This window comes from Cucurbita maxima, unplaced genomic scaffold, assembly GCF_002738345.1.
Source record: "Cucurbita maxima cultivar Rimu unplaced genomic scaffold, Cmax_1.0 Cma_Scf00003, whole genome shotgun sequence".
NCBI lineage: Eukaryota > Viridiplantae > Streptophyta > Magnoliopsida > Cucurbitales > Cucurbitaceae > Cucurbita > Cucurbita maxima.
Window position 1 is genome coordinate 5302910 of NW_019272019.1, and position 18009 is coordinate 5320918.

General features: G+C 34.2%; 2 protein-coding genes, 1 non-coding gene and 1 pseudogene across 3 annotated transcripts in view; 1 reads left to right on the forward strand and 3 right to left on the reverse strand.

The window, feature by feature from the left end:
* LOC111476656 (deSI-like protein At4g17486) overlaps positions 1-3473 on the reverse strand; it is a 6286-nt gene extending 2813 nt beyond the window's left edge. Inside the window, exons 1-2 of the mRNA XM_023120426.1 lie at positions 3469-3473; positions 2084-2089 (exon numbers count right to left, since the gene is read on the reverse strand). The gene's annotated coding sequence lies outside the window, so the exon portion shown is untranslated. The remainder of the gene's footprint in view (positions 1-2083; positions 2090-3468) is intronic.
* On the forward strand, positions 2548-6097 carry LOC111476663 (annotated as a pseudogene).
* A 1474-nt stretch (positions 6098-7571) lies between these two features.
* On the reverse strand, positions 7572-8368 carry LOC111476654 (zinc finger protein 1-like). Its single transcript, XM_023120423.1, has one exon. The coding sequence runs from the start codon at positions 8324-8326 to the stop codon at positions 7598-7600; it is 729 nt and encodes a 242-aa protein (XP_022976191.1). The 5' UTR covers positions 8327-8368; the 3' UTR covers positions 7572-7597.
* Positions 8369-12533: 4165 nt separating this feature from the next.
* LOC111477344 lies at positions 12534-12669 on the reverse strand. The gene has a single exon (XR_002717264.1). It is a non-coding gene; the product is annotated as a small nucleolar RNA Z247 (small nucleolar RNA).
* Between the last annotated feature and the right edge of the window lie 5340 nt (positions 12670-18009).

Consider the following 18009-nt stretch of genomic DNA (forward strand, 5'->3'; position numbering starts at 1 on the left):
TTTATTTATTGGCTTTTTTTTTTTTTTTTTTTTTTTTTTTTTTAATTTGGGATTTGTGATTGTCATGTGGATAATGGATAGATGACCCCCAACTAATAAATAACTGAAAAAAGAATGCCTCCAAAAATCTCAATTTCGCCTGTCAATTAATTGGAAAAAAACTATATTTTCTCCATTTCGTTTTAAAATTCTAAATTTATAATTTTTTTTAAGGAAAATAAAAGATGTATTTTTTTAATTATTATCCTTCTCTTTTATTTATATTTTTTTCTTAATTATAATTTGTAAATTTTCACGTCACTTTCTCAAAATTATAGTATACATACAAATTTTTAATAAACTAATTATATCAATGATTTAACATAGTATGCAATTTGGACCATATGGTATTTTTGCGTGACATTAAATATAATATATAGTTTATTATTATTATTATTATTACTGCCTATTGGAATCCAACTTTGGTGATGGAATAAAGTGAATAAATATTTTAAAGGTGGAATATGAAGGTGTGTGAAAGGAGCCACCTTAAATTGCATTAATATAATATATTTCATTTATTTATTTGTTTATTATTCAAATTTTCCGACCTATAAAGTATATTCGGGTGACCCTTTTGTTACCAAAATCATGTCAAACCGAAAAAGAAAAAAAAAGACCTTGAGAACTGAATTTGACTATAAAATTTATCTGGGTTTGGCTGAGTTGAGCTCGAGTTGGTTCAGAGATTAGTTAGAACCGAGTTCAAAAATAACATGAACTAACTCAACTCAACATAGATCTGTTCAATCGAGTCAATTTTCTTTATTAGAATCATCGGAACAAACTTTCAACTCATTTATGCATCAACAATCAAACCGAACAGTCGAGAATAAAACACGCTAAGTAAGCCTTTTCACACACGTTTGAGTAAGAAAAAAACAGTTTTTTTTTTTTTTTTTTTTTTAATATCACATATTTTTTTCCCCCAAATGGTGCAAAAAAAAAGGGGTCAATTTGCCTGTGAACGAGTTAACAAATGGCCTTTTCTTGCGGTGTCTGGCCGTTTGATACCCTTAAAATTTGGCCTTTTCTTTTTCTTCCAATTAAAAAATAATTAATTTTAATAATTCGATTAAAAAGTTATTAAATTTTTAATATGATATGTAATAAATTTATGAATTTTAATTTTAAATTAAAGGTTTAAGAGAAATAAAAATTTAAAAGACGAGGGGTAAAATTGTAATTTAATGAATAAAAAACAAGGCCATTTATTTTGGTATGAGGTGTCCATATTACTTTGAGTTTCGTAGCCGCTTCCATTTAATATTATTTAATTTTGTTGTGCTTTTTATTTGTGGTGGTTTGTTTGTTGCTAAAGTAGTCTTGGATCTTGTGTTCGAGTCTTCATTTGTTATGGTGTGAAATTTTTGGATGTGTGTGGATGGAGTCACTTGGATTGCCTATGAGATGACACCCGTTTTGAGGCTGTTGTTTCGTGAGAATGGTCGGTTTTCATTTTATTTTATATTATGTACGATCAGTAGCTACGCTACATCGATTTAAAATTTTGATACTCACTAAATTATAAATCTCGATGAAAAAGTACTAATTAAGGTATTCAAAAAAATTCGATGATATAAGAAACTCGATTAACCCAACCCAATTCGTATGGTTTGAGTTGGTTCTGTTGGATGATGAAAGTCCCACCGCTAAAAGCAAACCCATGAGAATTTATGCTCAAAGTAGACAATATCATATCATTGTAGAAAGTCGTGTTCGTCTAACATAGTATCAGAGCCATACCCTAAACTTAGTCCCACATCGGCTAATTTTAGAGAATGATCATGAGTCCATGAGAGCTTAGTGGACAATCTCATACAATTATGGAGAGTCGTGTTCGGATTGGATCGGTTGTTGTTGGGTCTTTCAAAAATACCAACAAAAAAATTATTGTAATATTTAATCCTTTTTTCATATCGACATACGACCTTGTCTATGCATGAGCACGTATGTGTATACATATCGGGATTGTGAAGTTAAATGCGAACACGACATGCCACATGGCATGGATGCTGCTATGGCCATGCACACATTTTTCATACTTGGACTTCATGTTTGGTTGTTGGGTAGCATGCTATTCATCATCTCCTCGAGGTTAAAATTTTTTACTGCGAACATTCTCCTTTTTTAACCTCACCACTTTTCACTCCTTATTTGTCTTACTTACCCAACCCTTGTTATTATTATTGTTATTTAATGAATATTGTAACTGAAAATAGAATGATGGGAACTAAAATATTTATTGAAATTGAAAAATTATTTAATGCTTCTAATTTCTTTATTGGGCTGCGTTTTGATAGTATGGGCCGGCCCAACCCCAAAGGACTTTTGGGCTACATGTGTGTTTTACCCAAGGCCCATATCCACAGTTTAGATATGGGCCGTGAATTAAAGAGATTAGATCCAAATAAAAGTTTCAAATATCCGAATTTTAAGATTTAAGTTATAATTTTTTATTTTTATTTTAAAAAAATGTCTAATGCATCTTAATATTTCTAATAAATCTCTAAACGACGTCGTACATGGGAGCTGAGAGACTAAACCCTGTTCCGTCGATTGGTTCCAATTCTGACCGAAACTCAGAAACTGAATATTTTTACCGCCAGAATCTCTATTCATGGCGGGCGTTTTCCGATCAGCTCACCGGCAGATTCGATCATCCTACAGTAAAATCCTTACTCAGTACTTCGTAACGAGATCGAGTACCAGTCCGATTACGCTCCTCTCCATCTGGTTCGCCGACTCGTTTTCTTCTTTATTTCGATCCATTTCCTCGTACTACTTTTTGCAATTTGTTTCACCTAATTTGAGATTTGGATTATCGTTTAGAATGTTTGCTTTAATTTTTCTGCTGCGGAATTTTACAGCCTGCAATGAGGTTCAATTCATTTGCGGTTGAAGACCGACCGGGCATGCAGTGGATTACATTGAAAGGAAAATTTGGTGACACTGAAGATATTAAAATTGAAGCGACGATGTTTGATGGCTGCAAATCTGTTCCTAAACTTGGAGACGATAGCGATGGTGAAGAAGACCTCCGTCTTCACAGTAGCGTGCTTGTTGATATTTCGAAGAGGGATGGTTCGGACTATTTGGAGTTCGTGTGCTCGGCATGGCCTGATTCGTTGGAGATTCAGAAACTATATGTTCTTAAACGAGATAGAATGCTTTCAAGACCCTGTATGGGGCCTGATTTTAGGTATCGCTCATCTCAAATTCAAAGTTACTTGTCATTTATGTGAATTTGTTGCTACCTTGGCCACTTTTGTTGGTTAATTACAGATTACTGCCCATTTTGGTCTGGATTTGGATGCCATAATACGTTGCCTCTAATAAGTGATCCATGCTAACTGCAAGTTCAAAATCTATCTGCTCTTTGCATCTACTCCATATAGGCTTGAAATATAGTTTTAAATTTTTTCTTACATTCACCGGCGTTGAATTGTCGGCCACATTGTTGTAATCCCTCAAATGATTTCTCCAATATCTGTGGGAGCTTCAAAACACTTTTTCTTACACTTATAAACACCTTACACTTAGAAATTCATTGCAAACCAATAATTTGAGGTGACCAAGGTGCGTGCCTCCTGCAAGGCGATGCTGCCTAGGGTCACCTCGCATCTGTTTAAGTCGGGGCAAGTGTCTTCAAGAAGGCACTCGCCCTACTGTGCCTTCACGTGCCTGTTGGCGCCTTTGTCACAAACCGGATTATATTGAATGTTTCTGATATTTTAATGTTTTTCTATTTAGTATCAATCTTTAAAGCTTTGATATTTGTATGCTTTTACAATGTATGCTCTTTCTATATTATTTATTGACTTATTACACCTCGCCGTTTTGTCACCTCTCCCCTTGAGGCGATCGAGGGGTTTGTTGCCTTGAGTTTACCTTGCACTTTGAAAATAGTTCCAAACAGGCCATATGTTAACTAAAGTTAAGGATCAAGCTTGTTGTTCTTTAACTCCTGTTGTCTACAAATGATCTTTTCAAGTTTTTGTTGACTTCAGGAAATTGAGCAGCGAAATTCAGATCGAATTTCGGGAGTTCTTAGCAGAAAGGAGGATAGATAAGGAGCTTGCTGTATTTTTGCATGAATATATGATGAACAAGGACAGATGTGAACTTATTCGATGGTTGGCAACTGTCAAAACTTTCGTGGAAAGATAAATCATACGCTTCTTTGGCACCATCAAACATGGTTGTTACCATTTTAAGGTATTCAAGGATTATGTTTTTCTTCCTTTTTATAATCAATTGCTATCCATAGTTCATCAATCATGATTAGTTTTAACATATGTACAGTTGTTTTCTCTTTATGGGGTCAGTGAGATTGTGTTAATGGAAAAAAGAGGTAACAAAAAGGTAAAGGAAAATTAGACAGTCGAGTGATTACAAACAGGTAGAACTTAGTGTCTATGGTAAATTTCAGATGCTTTCTACCAGTTGGCCAAGAACACCCCGAAAAGGGAAAAGCATGGTTACAACTAAAAAAAAAAAAAATGTCTTGAAAATTGGTCCTAGTATAATCATTGAAAGAAATTACTGCACTATTGTTTGTTTCCCCAGATTACTACTGATTATATGGTGCAAACTATGTGGTTTTTTGCCTGTGATGTTTGTGATCAATGTTGTTTGACTACTATTGCTTTACTGCAATTATTGTATTTTTGAAACAAAAATCGTATATAGATTTAGGATCAAGATTTTTTAGCCTCGTCTGAAAACCCTTAACGTTTATGGTTTTTGAAAATTAAGCTGTTGAACACTACTCTTATTCATGAGCTTCGTTGATTTGTTATCCACTTTTGACAAATGATTTCAAAGTTCAAACTAAAAAATAGTTTTTACGAACTTGTTCCTGTTTTTTAGAATTTGACTATGAATTCAAATGTTTCCTTAAGAAACGTTTAGAATTTTCAGAATGTCAGTCACTTTGAAAACGAAAACCAAAACAGTTCACATTTTGGGAATGGCAACCGTTAAAGGGTGTGGCTAAATTATCTAGTTAGTGCTACTCATAATAATGTCGAGTTAGAAAGAATACCCTTTTTGAGAAAAGGTGAGACTTGTAGAAATCAGTTCTCAAATAACAATTAGAGACAAAAACTGATGTCCTGTTTCCTTTTCTTTTGATTCACACGGCTTTCCTCATCCCATGTCCTTCTATGTATGCGAAGGGGTGTTATTTTCACTGCTTCAGCATGCTTTTCAAAAGCTAAATGTCTATAATAATTATGTGAAACTAAGTAAAATCATGATTTTGATTTTGATCTTGTTCACATCTGTAGCTTTTGGCTTCTGTTTTTCCTCGCATGTGGCATCATAATTGAATAACCATCCCAATGTTTATTTTCTTGCTTTTATGATTTCTCCCTCATCTTCAACATCAGTTCTCATACTTGAATGTAAAATGCGCTTTATTGTTCTTTCTTTCTTAGATTTACAGCCTGAGTTTCTTCCTGCTTTCAAATTGGCAGAGATTTGAAAGGTGGCTTTGTTAGTTCTGTTGCTTTCACATCTGGGCTTATGATTTAGGATTGTCTAGTGCTAACTTTGTTGTCTGCATGAATGTTAACGTGTGTTTGAAGTAATGACATGGTCTGGATCTGACTGTTCTTCTAAGATTTACCGCCCATATGCTTGTGTTTCTGCTATGGAATAATGCTCATAATCAAACCCTTATTTATTTATTTATTTATTGAAAGTAACTTGCATCGTTAATTATGCAGGAGGCAGCAACAAGTTAAAGCTTTGTAGAACACAACATAATCAAAACTCATCTTGATTTCAATATTTTTTTTAAATAATTCTAATTTATTCCAATTTGTAAATCTATACGTGTTCGGAAAGAATGAAAGGTATTTTTTTCGAGAGTATTTAACTTCATTGTTAATTCATAGGATATGGGGCATAGAGTTGAGTGAAGTTTAGTGCAACGAGGTATTTTTATATCCCCTTTGTCAACTAGACATGTTCGTATTGATGTCGATAGAGAGTTTATGAGATTGTTGAAATTGAGATGAATGCATGGTAGGATGTACAAACCATTTATGAATTACAAGTAAATTTTTGAGCTATATAAAGGTGGACGATGAACTCAGTTTTCCATATTTAATATTTGACCTAGCTTGTCATTTATGAACTTAGAACTCTCGACAAAATAGTTGCGTCATCCTACTTATTTAAAGCTTTAGTTTAAATGGTCGTCACTCTTGAAAATTTAATGGATTAATTTAATACATTTAATTTCAATTGAAAAAATATTATTATTTTTCAAGAAGAATAAATATGATCCAAATATCTTATTTAGCTTTTGGTGGCACATAAGGGCATAACCGACTCAAACAAGTGTGAGTTTATTATATTAAACAATACAAAAAAGCAGATCCTCCTTGGATTTTGTTTTTCCAAAGGAAAGCGACACATTACACGCTATTTCTACTTCAAATATGACAATTTTACCCTTTTAACTTCCCATTATTACCAAAACTCCAACCTTTTTACAATAGGGAATAACCCTTGTTGTTTAATATATTCCTAAATTTCATTAATATATTTAAAATTTTCAATATTCTATTTCCTAAACTATGAATTTTAAAAAAATTCTTATAGGAATTTTAATTCTTTAATAACATTTTGACATTTTTAACGATTTGAAAGGTAAAATAATAATAATAATAATTTATTAGATATATTAAAAGTTTAAAATAAAAGAATAAATTTTTAATTTTTAAAAAATAAAAATACTAAATGAATGACTTTCCAACCTAACCCAAATATATTTTAATAAACAAAATTTATAAAATGCAATTAAATGTGCGCAAGTGGCGTGCTTGCCTTCTAATTATATCTTATCGTCATTCTACAACCTTAATTAAAATAATTAAAATCTAAACACATTCATTAGCGTGGGCCATTTCTGATCTGTCCATGTTAATAAATGATAATCAAATCAATCAATTAATCTAATTGGTTAATTACCCTCCAATTAACAAACTGTAATTAATGCAACAGAGGAAAAAATAAATTAAAATCTTTCTATCTCTAATTACTTTTATATACATATTAATAAAAAGTTAAATTAATCTAATTTTTCTTCAACCCCTTTCCTTGCATTTAATGATTATAAATACATTTCTCCACTTTACTTACATTTAATTTGCGTCTGTATAAATTTTTTTAGTACAAAATAGAATATTAAAATTTAAAAAATGAAGTATAACTGATGAGTGATTAGCTATGTTCATGAATGCGTAATTAATTTATTATTGAAATAAATCAAATAAGAAAAATTATCAATCCCGTCGTTGTATTGTGTCATTTTTAAATTCTTTGATTTAACGATTAATGTTCGTGAATTTATATTTTTTTATCTTATAATACCCAGAAATGTAAAGTTGACAACTTTATTTTTCGAATAATTTGTCACAAAATAGAGATTAAATAAAGAAATTTCTATTTGACTAAATAGATAAATCCTCAAAAAAAATAATAATAATAATAATAAGAGCAATTTAACCTAATAATAATAATAACAACAATATTTTGCTTAAGGTTAGAGCTTGAGAGACAAGTCAAGGAAATTGGTCTGATCCTGATCCTGTTTGGTCTGAGAATGAACAATACTAACATTATTACTACGCTCGTTACCGGCGTTTGAGCTTCCAATCGCCGGCCACCCAGCCACATCATCAAATCTTCCAAAATTCCGGCCGCCCAACTCCGGCGTCAGGCGTCCCACCGCCGGCTGCTGACCCATAAACAACGTCCTCGGCCACAGCTGAGAAGTAGGCCCAGGTCCACTAAAAAACCCAACAGGCTTCTGAATTTGCTGAGAGTGGGCGTGAATTCCCAAGGACCGTCGATCAAACGCGCCGCCGTGAAGTGGAATCGCCGCCCCCCAATCGAATCTCTGAACCCGCTTGGCCAAAGTCCTCTCTCGTTTATGGGCATTTTGATGGCCTCCCAAAGCTTGGGAGCTGAAGAATTTTCTTTGGCAATAATTGCATGAGAAAACTCTAGGCTTTGTTGTTGCGTCGGAGGAGTTGGATGAGAGTTGAAGATCCAGAAGGCTGCTCCGGTCGTCGGAAAGCTCGGCAGGCTCCCTGTCGTCGTCTTCCTCGCCGTCGCCGGAAAGTGGGTTCCGGTCGGTGAGGGGTTCCATGGGAAGATTGGTTTTTTTTTTTCCCCCTTTTTTGTTGGTGAAAAAAAAAAAAGAAGGAAGTTTTAGTATAAATGGATAATGGATTGGATTGGATGTTGGAAGAACATTGAAAGTGGACATAAAAAGGCTGAAACTGTACTGTTCATTACCCAAACAAAACAACTTGAGCCTCTCTTCCATAAAAGCATTATCATCACGTTTTTGTTCATGACGTATCTTGTTTTCAAATTTTCAAACCAAGATCCTACCTCTCTTTTTTTCTCACTTTCTTCTACTCTTCATTTACCGCTTCTAAAGCGTTCTCGATAGTTATTTAACTACGGATTAACGTGTAATAGTCCAATCCCACCTTTAGTAGATATTGCTCGCTTTGACTCGTTACGTATTGTTGTCAGTCTCACGGTTTTAAAATGCGTCTACTAAAGAGAGATTTGCATACTCTTAAAAGAATCTCACTAAAATTTCTATTTAGGAGACGCATTTTAAAGCCTGCCTTGAGAGAAAGCTCAAAGAGGACAATATCTGTTAGTGGTGAGCCTGGGCCGTTACACGCATAATCCACCCTCTTTTGGGGCCAGCGTCTATCAAGTTTATGCAAAACTGTGCCTCACACTATTGAGGACATATTCTATTTATATTGGCAAAAGATTAACTAATAGATCCGATTTCATAGGAAACTAACGAAGTAAGCCTATTCTTATGGCATGACTAACTTCAAGCTATTCTAATGGATTGACCAATTCTAACAGTCCCCTTCAATCCCAACAAGTCTTGTACATGTTGAGATTGTTACAATGTGTAGTAAAAGGAGTTTTAGACAGTGGTTTTGTCAGGATATCAGCTACTTGATCACTTGATGAAATGAACCGAACTTCCATTGCTTTACGTGCTACTTGTTCTCGAACAAAATGAAAATCAACTTCAATATGTTTCGTTCTAGCATGAAATACTGGATTTGAAGTTAAATATGTAGCTCCGAGGTTGTCACACCAGAGGCGAGGAGCCTTTGATTGATACACGCCCAGTTCCTTCAGTAATGACTTGATCCAAATCATTTCTGCAGTAAGATTCGCAATGGCCTTGTATTCTGCTTCGGTGCTTGATCTTGACACTGTAGCCTGTTTTCTGGAACTCCATGAGATTAGATTTGCTCCAAGAAATACAGCAAAGCCGCTAGTTGAACGTCGATCATCGGGACAACCAGCCCAATCAGCATCAGAAAACCCCGACAACATCATGGTTGATTTCTGAATTTTCACTCCTAATGCTAGTGTGCCTTTAACATAACGAAGAATTCTCTTCACAGCACCCCAATGAGCATCAGTAGGTGTATGAAGATATTGACACACTTTATTGACAGCAAATGCCAAATCAGGCCTAGTCATTGTCAAATATTGTAGTGCTCCCACTGTACTTCTGTATTTGAATTGTTCTTCAGCTGATAAGGGTATTCCTTGTTCTCTGAATAATTTTTCAGCAGAACCCATTGGTGTAGACATAGGTTTGCATTTTTCCATGTTTACTCTTTTCAACAAATCTAAAGCATATCGTCTCTGTGACAGTATGATACCATCTCGTGTTTTCTTGACTTCAATACCCAGAAAATACTCAAGATCACCCAAATCTTTTACTGCAAAATCTATTTTCAATTTTTGAATCAACCTTTCGGTTGCTTGATCAGAGGAGCTCACAATAATTATATCATCAACATAGATGAGCATATAGATAGTTATCTCTCTGTTTTTGAGAATAAAAAGAGATGAATCAGCTACTGAAGCCTTGAAGCCTAACTCAATAAGTTTTCCAGTCAACCTTGAATGCCAAGCTTTTGGGGCTTGTTTCAGGCCATAAAGGGCTTTCTTGAGCTTGCATATGTAATTCTTTGGTTTGGCTGAGTCTTGAAATCCTGGTGGTTGTCGCATGTACACTTCCTCTTTCAGAATTCCATGCAAAAATGCATTTTGGATATCAACTTGTCTCATATTCCAGCCCTTGGTTACTGCTAGCGAAAGAATGACCCTGATTGTTGACGGTTTGATCGCAGGGCTAAAAGTATCAGTGTAATCAACACCAAATCTTTGCTTGAATCCTTTGGCAACTAATCTTGCTTTTAATCTTTCAACTGACCCATCTGCTTTTCTTTTCACTTTATACACCCATTTACTATCAATGAGATTTATTCCAGGTTTGGGTGGAACTAGATCCCAAGTGGCATTTCGTTTTAGCGCTGAGAGCTCATCATTCATTGCTTCTCTCCATCTTGGATGTTGCATGGCTTCCTGCAGGTTTCGAGGTTCAGTAGCAGTCTCTATGATCGGAGTTGTGATAGTTACAGCGCTTGCGAATTTTCTTGAGGGTTCTGAATATCTGATAGTTCCATCAGTGAATTGTTTAGCTTGTACAATGTTATTTCTCAACCTTGTTCGCATTGGATGTTGACTAGCTGCTTCAGTTGGTTGATCAGACACATGTTCATGAGTTTGGTTTTGAGCATTGATCGAACTGCTCTCAGCTTCATATTCTGCAATTTCCTCTGAACTTCTTGTATTATCTGCAGAAGATAAGCTGACACCAGACAAGTTGTCACTAGCAATATTATCAGTTTGACCATCATTCATATGGGAATTACTAACAACTGGTTCAATATCTGTAAGAGCATTTTCAGTGTAAAAACTAGCAAGTTTGGCTAAGGCTGGAAGTAGAACAGGATGATGTGGATTTGTGGTTTTGTTTGGTGGCTTAGATTCTTCAAAAGGAAAAATATTTTCATCGAAAACCACGTCTCTAGAGATGTAAATACGTCCTGTACTTCTATTTAAGCATTTATATCCCTTATGAGAAGAACTATAACCCAAGAATATACATCTAGTAGTTCTGAAACTCAGTTTCTTGTTGTTGTAAGGCCTTAAATTAGGCCAGCAAGCACAGCCAAACACCCTAAGCATGGAGTAGTCTGGACTTTTACCAAACAATTTATGAAGTGGTGTGTCTTGTTGTATGGTTCGGCTGGGCATTCTATTTATAAGAAAGCAAGCTGTGTTGAAAGCTTCATCCCAGTAGGATAGAGGCATGTTGGCTTGAGCGAGTAAAGCAAGGCCAGTTTCTACAATGTGTCTGTGTTTTCTTTCGACTAACCCATTCTGCTGGTGTGTGTGAGGACAGGAGATATGATGTTCAATGCCTGTGGATTTGAAATAATTGTGTAACCGATGGTATTCACCCCCCCAATCTGATTGGACGGAGCGAATTTTGGTATTTAGCATAGTTTCAACATGTTTTTGAAATTGAAGGAACACAGACTCAACATCAGATTTGCATCTCAGAAAGTAGATCCAAACATAACGACTAAAATCATCAACAAAGGAAACATAATATTTGGAATTATTTACTGACGCAATGGATGGACCCCATACATCAGTGTGAATTAATTGAAGGGGTGCTGTAGATACATGCTGAGAAGAACCAAATGGCAATTGATGTGCTTTCCCTAATTGACAAGCATTACAAATTGAGGAAGAGGGAATATTAGTATCTATAGCTAAATTATTATCTTGTAGAATTCTAATGGTAATTGGAGATGCAGGGTGCCCTAGCCTTCTGTGCCATTGTTCTTTCGAAAGTTTGGCTGTCAGCAAGGCTTGACTGAAATTATGCGGTAGAACGTATAGGCCATTCTTACATCTACCGTGGAGCAAGAGTTTCTTCGTGACTCGGTCTTTAACCAAAAAATAGTTTGGGTGAAATTCTACAACAGCATTATTATCAGATGCTAGTCTTTGTACTGAAATTAGGTGCTTATTGATTTTAGGAGCATATAGGATATGTTTCAGAACAAGAGATGAACCAGAAATTAATGAATTCCCAATATGAGAGATAGACAAACCTGCGCCATTTGCAACCTGAATTTGGTCGGTGCCAGTGTAGCGTTCTCTGGTGGTAAGCCTCTCTAGGTCATTGGTGATATGATCTGTGGCTCCAGTGTCAACATACCAGTTTGTGTCACTAGTGTATCCACTTGTTGCCAAAGCTGCTTGTTTGAGATTATTTTCGGCTTGATATGCCTGATCAAATCTGTGCCAGCATTGCAAAGCATCGTGATTGGGCTTACCACAAATCTGACAGACAATGCCTGAGCTGCTTTGTGTCTTTGATGGTTGACGTCCAGGATTGTTCACAGTACGCCTTGATTGTCCATGACCACTATTTAACTGACGACTACGACCGCGGCTACCTCGACCTCCATTGGCACCTCCACGAATGGATATCCTATTGACATTGTTAGCAGATGAAAGTTGCTCAAATGTACCCTTACGCAAGTGCCGCATCTCATAGCTCAGCATGTGAGCATACACGTCGCTGACAGTGTATACATCTGTTCTGGTTGTAATGCTTGTGACTAGAGGATCATAATCTGGACCAAGTCCTTGCAGCATGTAGGCGATGAGTTCTTCATCCTCTATTCGCTTGCCAATGGCAGCAAGTGTATCACCAAGATGTTTTACTTTACGAAAGTAGTCAGCAATTGTCATGTCCTTTTTCTGGATAGTAGAGAGTTCCATACGGATCTGCATTGCTCTTGCTCGAGATGTGGAAGCAAATTGTCGCTCCAGCGTAATCCAGGCTTCTCGTGCAGTGGTGATTCCAACCATCGTGCTGAGAACCTCCTCAGTGACTGATGAGTTGATGAGGCTGAGTACCAGCTGGTCCTGGGGGTACCAGACTGTGAACTCAGGGTTGATGATAATTTTGCGATTCCCTGTTTCTTCACTTGGTTCAACGGCGATCGTCTGGCTTGGTGCAGGCATGGATCCATCCACAAAACCAACAAGGTTTTGGCTACGCAAGTAGGGAAGGATTTGGGTAGACCACAGTAGATAATTTTCTTGTGTAAGCTTAACACTGATCACCTGACTGATCGACGGAGAAGACATTGTGTTGATTGGGATTGACATGTTTAACAGCAGAGGCTATGGATCTCGTGGATCTTATTTGAGCTCTGATACCATATCAAGTTTATGCAAAACTGTGCCTCACACTATTGAGGACATATTCTATTTATATTGGCAAAAGATTAACTAATAGATCCGATTTCATAGGAAACTAACGAAGTAAGCCTATTCTTATGGCATGACTAACTTCAAGCTATTCTAATGGATTGACCAATTCTAACAGCGTCATCGTTGGCACACCGCTAAAGCCCATCACTAGCAGATATTGCCCGCTAACTCACAGTTTTAAAACGCGTCTATCAACGAGAGATTCCACACCCATGTAAGGAATGTTTTATTTCTCTCTCTAATCGATGTGTGATCTCACAATTCACCTCCTTGGGGGCCAGCGTCCTCGTTAACACACCACTTGGTGTATGACTCTGATACCATTTGTAATAGCCCAAGCTCACCACTTATAGATATTGTCTACTTTGGCTCGTTACGTATTTCCGTCAGCCTCACGATTTTAAAACGCGTATACTAGGAAGATATTTTCACACCCATATAACGAATATTTGGGATCTCACGTAACAACTTCAATCTCGAGAAAAAAGTTGTACTCATGTTAAATTGTGCCCCTTATAAACGAAGAGCTCCAATTAAAAATCTTTATTTAACGACCCTGTTGGGCCCGACTCAAATGGGGTGAAAAATCTTCGTTATCGTTTGTATACAAAATGAAGGAGGGAATAAGAAAATATCTCTCTCGATCCGTGGGAGACGAGAATAATAATAATAATAATAAAAGCTTTGAGTGGACGGTGTGAGGAAGAAGTGACCTAGTTCTTCAGGTGGGTTATTGATAATTGATGAAAGAGGGAACAATATGGGACGCTAGTCAAACAACTACGCCCATGTACTTGCAAACTTATGTGCCTATTAAGCCCACCCTCTCCTTAACTCTTTCTATCTGTGGGGTACCCTTCAAACTTCGGACCTTTCTGTGGTAGAGAGGCTTGTTTCTTATGAGGCTTCTAGTGCATGCCTATTATCTTGCTACCTGCCCTACAGAGACCCAACCTTTGCTACCTGCCCTACAAAGACCCAACCTTTACTACCTACCCTACAAACACTCGCCTTTGCAACAGTTAAGTCCATTGTTAGTAAATATTGTATTTTTTTAAACTTTTTCATCTCTCAAGCTAACCCGTACATAACCAATAGTTAAAATATAGCGAATTTTCCAATCTAAATTGTGAGATCTCACGTCAGTTGACGAGGGGAACGAAACATTTCTTATAAAAGTGTGGAAAACTCTTCATAACAAGCACATTTTAAAATCGTAAGGCTAACGGTAGGTTTGGACGGTTACAAAAATATCCATTAGCTACTCTACGTCGAACCTATTAATATTTTAAATAAATAAAATTTCAAAATAAATAGACGTAGCAATTATTCAAAAGATAATTACTAAAAAAAATGTGGGCTATTTCTCTCTGTGTATCATTGGGTTGAATTTTATGAATTATAAATATGAAAAAAATATATAATAATAATAATAAATAATAAATAAATAGAGGAGGAGAAGAAAAAAAAAAAAAAAAAAAAATTGAACTCAAATGGTGTTATCCAAAGGGACACATCATGTGATTGCATGAATCATTTACTTTATTTATTATATTGAAACTAAATCTCTTTTTCAGATTTCTTTGTCCTCCTACCATTTCAATATCTATTTTTTATTAAAAGAAACTCCACTATTTTTATTTTATTTTATTTCATTTTATATTCCACTCCATCACTTTCAATATTTTTTATTTTATTTTATTTTATTTTATTTTATACGTGTGTATGTGTATCAATCCAATCGAGTTGTCGGATTATTATTTTTTAATTATTTTAAAAAAATTATACTTATCTACCATACATGTTACATTAATAATTAAAATTTCATAAACCTATTTTCTAGTTAATTAGTTGACTCAAATAAAGTCAACTCATCCCATCGGCCATAAAGTCTGGGCCATAGTCCTTTGGTTGGCCCATAGGCCCATAAGCCCTCACATTGGGCTTGGGCTTAATATTGGGCCTCCACGTATTATTTAATATTTTAAAAAAATATTATAAAATAAAATTAAAATAAAGCTATTCATTCGAATAATTAATTAAGCCATGTCGATTCCTTAAATATATTTTAATTAGATAAATTAATTTTAATAATATTATTGGTCACTGGCAGACAACTCGGCCAATTTCAGCACATGTGAGAGAACTAATTTATTTATACATAAAATAATAATAATAAATAAAAATAATTATTGAGACTCAAAAGTCTGCAAGTGCATGCATTTAAAAAAAAGCAGAGGGCAATTAATGTAAGTTGGAAGGCACAAAATCTGAGCAAATATGGTTTTGGCTACAACAACACAAGAAGGTGGGAGGAAGGTACTTGTAATTATTCTATTTTTTTTTTTAATTTTAAAATTATTATTAATATTAAGAATATTTGATGTTTGTAACCGACGTTAGTGATGCATCATAATTTGTAAATGTTTGATATTTAAGTTCTACGAAATTTTAGTTACGGTTGTATCGTAGATAAATAATATTTTTTTTTATAAAAAAAAAACTCGAAAAATAGAGACTTGGGTTGGATTGGGTTGAATTGTGAACTCTGTTTAGCTTGTTCGATTTACCAATCCAATCAACCCGAAAGTTCGTATTAGATTAAAAGATTTCTCCGACCCGACCCAACTCAATCCCATTTATGTGCCCCTTTTAAAAAACAATAATAATAATAATTCATGTTGTTTCAAAATAATTAAAATAACTAATTAATAAATAATATATCTCATATTGAATCATCAAATGTTATTTTTTTTGGTTCTTCAACAAAGTAGATATTATAAAAATTATCATATATTATTATTATTATTATTATTATTTTGTCCATTCCCTCTATACCTCTGTTTCATTGCACTAGAAAGGATCTAAAATTGAATTCAACCACATGTATATTTTTTTGAACCCTCAACAAACAAGGGCAAATATGTAAAAACCACATCACATAACGTGAAAATCCTAGAAAACATAAATCAACCATATCATTAAAATTTAAATATACGTATTTTTTTTGTTCAAATCACTATTAATTTTTGACAAGGCCCGAGAACGAATTCACTGACGTATGACTGATTGACAATTACTAATAATTCCGACTTCATGCATGCGAGTTACAACCTATAATTCGAATTGAGGACGAGTTTTTGAGTTAGTTCACCCTTACAAAATCATGGCCTTTTGTTCCAACCATTGTAATACGTGTGTTGCCCGCAACATAATTACCATAAAATAATTATAATACCTCGTAAATTTTCATAAAAATCACGAGAAAAACCCTAATTAATTTTACTATATACTTCTCATAAACCTTCTAGAATAGTACAAAATAAAAATTATAAATTGCTAAGAAAATTAAAAAAAATTATGATATGATAAGAATCTTTGATTTACAATATAATATCCTCTCCACAACCACTAATATATATGAGGAAAAAAAAAAAAAAAAAAGAGCATAGAGTATAAAAATGTAACATCACCATATCTAAGAATATCTATTTAATTTACAAAAATATTTTAGGCGCAATTTCCCATTAAACCACTCGCTCACTCCTTATAAGGCCCCAGCCTTTTTGTCTTTTTCTTAAATTCCAAGACCTCCTTAGGGGTAATAATGTCAATTTAGAGAGAGAAAATAAAATAAATTAGATTAGTTAGAGAGAGATTTAAGAAGAAAAAAACAAAAAGATTCCAATCACATCAAGTAATGATTTTAATGTTTTTTTTTTTTTTTTAATAAGTGACATCCAAAATCAGCATGCACAAACAAAAATTCCCATTTTTACCCTTTTTTATTTATTAAAAAAATTATATATTAATATTATTACTATTACTATTATAATAATAGTCAATGTCTTTTTTATTCTCATATAATATGTGAATTAAAATAAGGAATTGAATGAAAAATGATTTTAGAGCTTTTTTTTATTATTAAAATGAATGGAAATTACATATTTTATTTTTATTAAAGTTCTTATGTTTTATAGTAGAATTTTGCATTTTTTAAATTTAATTTAAATAAAAATATATATTTAACTTTTACGGTGATGGTGGATTTTTCAAATCTTTTACCTGAGTCACCACAAAATTCTAAAGTTTAAGTTAAAAGATTAATATTTTTGATATTATTACCACCGTAATTTTTAATGGATTACATTGTAAAGTAGACAAACTTTAATATGAAATCATTTTATTTTGGCCTATTCAATTGATGTTCAGCTCAAAAAGCATTTGGATTAATAATTTGAAATGCAAAATTTCCTAACTTCATATTTAAGAAAAAAAAAATTAAAATATTTTCATATAAATCGTGCAGTTAATCCAGCTTTTAATTTAAAGTAAAAGTTTGCACGCTAATAAATCATTTTAAAAATTGAAAAATTGTTAAAAGTCGATGAAATCGATCGAACCGTCAAACAGAGTTAGGTTTTGGTTGAATGGGACATGATTTCTTGGTCTTGGAGAGTCAAAATGCACACTTGAGTTGGGTTTTCCAAGACCATAACCCCTTCAAAATTACTCAAAACTTTGGTCTCAAAAGCATATCCCTTTCCCACTTTATAAAAGATAAAGCTGTTAAAAGGCTTAAGCTTTTTTAGGGTTTTTTTAAGACTGTATCCTCATCAACGGCAATGATCGTGACACGTGTCTTCCATTGCAGACTTGCCGTGCTTCTGACTGCAGGCGATCCTGGCCTTCGGAATCTTATACCTTATTCCTTGTTTGGGAATCTGCAAATAAAACGGTTTTTAT